Below are 6,872 nucleotides of genomic sequence, written 5' to 3' on the forward strand. Positions count from 1 at the left end.
CAAGATAAAATAAAGGACTTTGCATTCATTCTTGTAGCCTCGCCCTTCCTGTCCATAGGTGGATAATTTAGTCATAATAGAAATTGTACCAATTTTTTGAGCATTTGTGTCAACTGTTATTGTACTATATTTTATTACAAAGTTTTAGAGAAAATGTAGTAGAGACATATGTGTTGTTTTTCCTAAACCTTTTAACTCATCATTTGAAACTTCATATGCTCAGAGTGTAACAAACTTCAGAATAATAGTCTTACATCTCTCCCTTCATTTTGTTTCCTTTGTCTTAATCTTTGGAGCAGAGCACCACTCAACCTGCACTTAGTCATACTTGTTCAAGAAGAGCTCACCTAATGTTAATAATCAGATTCCTTCAAACTGAAGACAATATACTAGTGGATATGTTGAATATACTTGCTCCGGGTTCCAATGTACATGCTTCAAATTTTTCTCCATTTAATGTGACTTTGACTATGGGCTTGTGTTATAATGCCTTTATTATGTTGAGAAATGTCTATTATATTGTGAGATGCTCCAAGACATATTATGAAGGAATGTTTGATTAACTTTATCCCAGAAACCCCCCAATCAATAAAGGACATTTATACTGTTCTTGGTTGCCCACCAGATCACAATAATAAGAATCTATTCCTGAAGATACCATATACTTTGGTCATCGGACATAGAGATTTCAAGGTGTTATTGACTACAAAGCTTCCTCACTGTTGGCTAGCTCTCTGAGTAATGGAATATGATAAGTAATCTTCTGGGGAAAAATAAATCTTATGTAGTTGTGAACCCTGTGAACTGTCAAAATGATCAACACGGCAAGATGTGTTCATGGGTGTACTAGTGACACAAATGTTACCAAGGTAGCAAACCAATTTCTAATTGGATTTAGGCTTTTTCCATAGGTAAAAACACATGTATGGTATGACAATTATGCTCTTGTGGCTGGGGAGGTCAAAGGCCTCAGGGTTGAACATACTACTATTATTTTGCTAAATAGACATATTATCAAAGTACTCTCTAAAACCATATCTCTCTAACTAGAGATTACTGAAGTTCTGTGACCTCATCAGAGAAGTCTTTGTATAATATATTGTAGATATCTGAGAATCTCACAAGTGGTGGAATTGAAGATAATAGATATCTGCAAAGTATCAAGCAACAAATGAGACATCTATATCACATCCTCCCTAAGCTTCATGGAATATCATGTAACTGTAAAAGCCAGAGGCATGGAGAAGCAGAGAAAGGCAACCTCTTCTGGACCTGACAGAATTATTGCACTCATTTTCTTATAGCAGGTACAGTCTCTTTCAGAAGACCTGAATGAGATCAAGCCATTCTCATTCTAGCATGGAGTGGGGTCCTGATCTCTTACCCCAAAATAGGGCCTATGGAGAGTTAATGGATCCTCAGGGAGAGAGAATCATTTTTCTTTAAGCATTTCGCTCCTGGTAGTTGACCATGTTCTATTGGATGGCCCTACACCCAGAATTATATGATCAGAACAAATTGGAGCAAATTGGTTATTAAATTGGAAACAATGAGTGCTCAGGCTTCCCTGCTGGCTAGTACGGGCCTGGACATCCCTGTTTTGGGACCATCTGCAGGCCCTCCCAATGATCCAGGACTTAGGATTTCCGGCTGACTAGTAGGGATCTACACATCCTTTACTCATCTTCTCTCCTTGGACCTTTAAACTATTCCTCTGATGCTTGAAGTGTGTTTAATAAGTCAGGGCTGTGAGAGCTCCTCAGTGTCCTGAATGTGTCCATCTGGTCCAATATAAAATCCAATATAAAATCAAAAGAGATAACCTGAAGCCTAGGCCAACTTACTTTTCATACTCAATCAGAAAGCAAATAAGATAGATCAATAATACATACAGAATCAAACTTCAACTCAACAAATGTAGGCTTGAGATCCATACAAGAATCACAAGCAACAAAATAAATCCACATGCCAAAACCACAATGATAAAATAATAATATGAAAAACTAAAATAATATGTCCCAGCAAATACCACCAGTCTTATTGAAGAGTGTTGCAATGAGAACTCCCTAGAGTTAACCCAGTACACAGAATTTAGAAGAAATATTATAAACATGATCAAAGAGCTCAACATATTAAGAAAACACACAAGCAAAGTACTCAAAAACTAAAAGATGATAGAGACAAACTTCTTACTGAAATCCTGAAAGAGCTAGAAATAGTGAAGATCTCTCAGACTGAAATGAAAACATAAGGGAAACTGAAAAATCCAATTAAAAATTACCGGAGAAAGTCTTTCCCACAGAGTGACTGAAATGGAAAAGAGAATATCAAAGACTGGATTATAATGTTGACGAATTGAACTGCTCAAGCAAAGAACATGAAAAAAAATAAAACAGAGAAATTGAATATGTAGAAAATGTGAGATAACATGAAAATACCAAATTACTCATCCTAGGCATAGAAAAAGGAGAAGAATCCCAGGTCGTTGACATTGAGCATTTATTATAGAAGAAAATTTCCATAGATTAAAGAAGGACAAACCCTTACAGATACAAAAAGCACATAGAATACCAAATAGACAGGAGAAGTAAGGAGACTCTCCATGTCATACCATACTAAAACTGCTAAATATGCAGTGAAAAACTGAAAGCTGCAAGAAAAAAAATGAGTCACATATAAAGGAAAACACATCAAAACCACAACTGACTAATCAGTGAAAGCTATGAAAACCAGAAGAACCTGGACCAAAGTATAACAAGTTCTAAGTGATCATGCTTGCCAATCCTGAACATTTTATCCATAAAAACGATTACAATTGAAGGGAAAATAAAAATATTCTATGACAGGAATAGACTGAAAGAATTCATGTCCAGCAAAACGTCCCTATATAGAATAGCTGATGCAACACAAAGGACTGAAGAAAGTAAAAACTACACCCAAGAGGCAACAGAAAGTAAATGAAGGAATAATTAAAATGAAAATAGATATTAAAATGATGATTTTCTAATATACATCTTTTAAAAATAACTTTAAAAATCAATGCTTTCATTTTCCAGGTAAAAAAGCACAAGTAAGCTCAATGGATTAGGAAACAAAATCCAAATTTTCATTACCTTCAAGGAAAATCATATCACTTTCAAGGACAGACACTACCTTATTGTGAAAGGATGAAAAAATATTGCAAGCAAATGGCACAAAGATACAAGCAGGTGTTGAAATTCAAATAATAAAATAGACTCCATTCTGATCCAAGAAATTGTTGACTGAGAAGATATTACAATCATGAATGCATATCCATCAAATTCTGGTGCACACAATTTCATAAAAAGGTACTACAGGACAATAACACACAGACTAACCCCAACTCAGTATTAGCAGGTTTCTTCCAGATCCCACTATCTTGAATAGACAGGACAATTTGACTTGGAATAAACAGAAAGAGACATCAGAACTGAATAATTACTACTAATACTGAATCAATGAATCATTGAGCGGAATTATCATTGTAGAGTTCTTGATATTTTTGATAAGGTTTATTCTGAGATGTTTTATTTTATTTTATTTTACTGCTTTTTATTTTATTTTACTTTACATTATTCTATTCTATTCTATTATTTTATTTATGACGATGCTATTGTGAAAGGGAGTGTTTCCATGTAGTCTTTCTGTGATGACTTGTTTTTGGTAAATAGAAAAGCTACTGACTTCTATAAATTAATTTTGTAACATGCCACTTTGTTGAAATTGTTAATCATTTCTAGGAGTTGTTTGGAAAAATTTTTGGCATCTCTTAGATGTAATATCATATCATCTGCAAAATGTGATAATTTCCCCCTTCTTTTCCAACAACTACTGCTTTACTTTCCTTCTCTTTTCTTATTTCTCTCAAAAAAGTTTCAATCATTATATTAAAAGGGAGTGGAGATAGTGGACAATCTTGTCTGGTTCCTGCTTTTAATATATGCTTCCAGTTTTTCTCCATTTAGAATAAGGTTGCTTGTGGGTTTGTTGTATATAGCTTTAATTACTTGGATGTGTTTTCCCTCCAGTCCAGTTCCCTCTAAGACTTTGAACATAAATGCATGTTGAATTTAGTCAAAGGCCTTCTCTGCATCTACTGAGATGACCATTTGGTTCTTTTCCTTGTGTCCATATATATTATTTATAATGTTTATTGACTTATATATATTGAACCACCCCTGTATCTCTTGAATAAAGCCAACTTGATGATGGTGGATGATCTTTTTGACGTGTGTCTTTATGCAGTTTGTACGTATTTTGTGAATAATTTTTGCATCTATGTTCATTAAGGATATGGGTCTATAGTTTTCTTTTTGGTTGTATCTTTACCTGGTTTTGGTATTAGACTGAGTCTGTCTTCACAGAAGGAATTTGGATGTTCTTCCTCTGTTTTTATATTTTAGTTTTTTGTTTTATTTTTTTATTTTTTATTGAGCTTTTAAAATTCCATACGATATTTTCCACTCAAAACTAGACCCCCTCTCTCAACCATGCTCCCCAATGAACCCTATGCATTCTGCCATATATGCTGAGTCCTATTCATTCAGGTGTTTATACCCAAATGTACTTCAGTGCAAATGCATCCACTGGACTCTAGACAGTCCATCCAGTGGTTGTATGTAGGTCATACTCTCCGTCATGCAGCAGTAACCAATCTCAAAGAGTTGTCAATCTAATGCTGATCTGCCACCTACCTCCACCTCCCCTTTGGTCCCTTGTTTAATTGAGGTGACATGAGTCTCACCTTGGATGTTACCACTTCCAAGGCACACATGACCAGCCCCCACTGGCCCGGATGCCTCCACCTCATGCATTCATGAACCCTGGTTCTTACAATCTTTCTGCCTCCTCTTCCACAATGGTCTCTGAGCTGTCAGTGAGTGAGTTTCCATAGAGGAGTCCCATCCTACACTCTAAGGGTCATATTCTCCAATACTTGGCCAGCTGAGGCGTTCTGTGTGTATTGCACTCTGATCTACATGGAAGCCTCAAAGGTGAGAATTTAAGGGTGCATTAGCCGTCTCTCTACCCCTTCCTCAATATAAAATCTGAAATTCAGAAACTACTTGAAGACAACATAGACAGCACTCTATAGGATAAAGGCAGAGGAAAGGAATTTCTAAACCACACACCATCTGCTCAGGCACTAAAATCAACAATCGATAAGTGGGCCATCATTAAATCACAAAATTTCTGTATAGCAAAAGAACCAACTAAGGAAAGGAAAGGAAACCCACTGTGTGGGAGAACATATTTACCAGATACACAACTGACAGAGGATTAATATCCAGAAAATACAAAGAACTTAAAAAAGAAATAAGAAGATAAATGTCCCAATAAAGAATGGGGTGAAAGACCCACACAGAGAGTTCTCAAGTGAAGAGATAAAAATCGCTAAGAAGCACCTTAAAATGTGCTCAACATATTTAGCAACTAGAGAAAAGCAAATTAAACAACTCTAAAATTTTGTCTTATCCCAGGCAGATTGGCCAAGATCAAGAGAACAAAAGCCTCCAAATGCTAGAGAGGATGTGGAGAAAGAGGAGTGCTCATTCACTGCTAGTGGGGATGCAAACTTGTGCAACCACTGTGGAAAGCAGTGTGGACAACCCACAAAAAACTAAAAATAAACCTACCATATGATCCAGTGATACCACTCCTTGGTATATGTTCAAAAGAGTCATCTTACTGTAGACATAGCAGTACATCCATGTTTGTTGCTGCTCTCATCACAATAGGCAAGAAATGGAAACAACCTAAATGTCCCTCAACGGACAGAAGGTTAATGATAATGTGGCACATCTACTCAATTGAGTTCTACTCAGCAGTAAGAAAATATGAAATTATGACATTTACACGTAAATGTATGGTAAATGCTGGAGAGCATTTTACTATGTGAAGTACCACAAATGCAGAAAAGTAAGCAATGTATATTTCCCTCATTTGTGGATTGTGATTATGTAAATCCTGAAGTAACAACAGGAGCCCTTTAAATGCAAAGTATACATAGAAGTGAAGGAAAAGAAACAACCTGAATTGGAGCTAATAGGGAGCAGATGCTACCTGAGGGAGATGGAAAAATATTAAGTAATTGGCAGGGAGGATAGTAGCGAGCGACATGCAAAGAACCATAGCGTGCAGGAGAAAGGGAAGCCAGGGAAAGGAAAGATGGTGGGAGTAGGGAGGTATTGAGGGGAGGGTGGGAGTAATGAGGGCACTGTGACTATGGAGGGAGGGAGGTTGGATGGAAGAAGAAAATGTAGAGTTGAATGTATCTTGGTGGGCTAGCAAAACTATAGGAAAAGTGATGCCATAAAAAACCTAAAAGAAATGCATGTAAGAGGGTCTGAATATTAATGCATATGTATACCTAGGAGCTGCTTGGAAAGGAACACAGTGTGAGATAGAAGAGACCTCCCTTAGTGCGACAAACCTGACACACAGCGCTCATTAAAGAGGCTTCTTGTAGCCCATGAACGCTATTGCAGAGTTGCACATCTGGCCAGGCATAGAGAAAATATACCTGGGTGATGCCCAGTACTAGGTGACACATCTGCAGTCGAATCTCTACAACTAAGGCTCATATTTCCATCTTTTTGAATAAGTCATGTTGGATAACGATCTTCTTTAAATGTCTGGTAGAATTTTGCAGTAATTCTATCAGGTCCTGGGCTTCTTTTAGTTGGGAGGTTTTGTATTCCTGTTTCAATTTCCTTATGTGTTATGGGTCTGTTTAAGGGTCTGATCTCTTCTTGGTTTAAATTTGGTGATTCCCATACTTTTAGATACCCGTCCATTTCTTTTAGGTTTGCAAATTTAGAAGCATATAGGTTTTTAAAGTAATCCATTAC

The 6,872-nt window shown here is 36.6% G+C and overlaps 1 protein-coding gene across 1 annotated transcript in view; it reads left to right on the forward strand.

The window, feature by feature from the left end:
- Nucleotides 1–5,894: 5,894 nt before the first annotated feature.
- Nucleotides 5,895–6,872, forward strand: part of LOC103740551 (olfactory receptor 14C36-like) — an 8,262-nt gene continuing 7,284 nt past the window's right edge. Inside the window, exon 1 of the mRNA XM_008841209.1 lies at nt 5,895–5,921. Within this exon, the coding sequence (XP_008839431.1) occupies nt 5,895–5,921 (27 nt within the window). The remainder of the gene's footprint in view (nt 5,922–6,872) is intronic.

This window comes from Nannospalax galili, unplaced genomic scaffold (assembly GCF_000622305.1).
Source record: "Nannospalax galili isolate Female #2095 unplaced genomic scaffold, S.galili_v1.0 scaffold621, whole genome shotgun sequence".
Classification (NCBI taxonomy): domain Eukaryota; kingdom Metazoa; phylum Chordata; class Mammalia; order Rodentia; family Spalacidae; genus Nannospalax; species Nannospalax galili.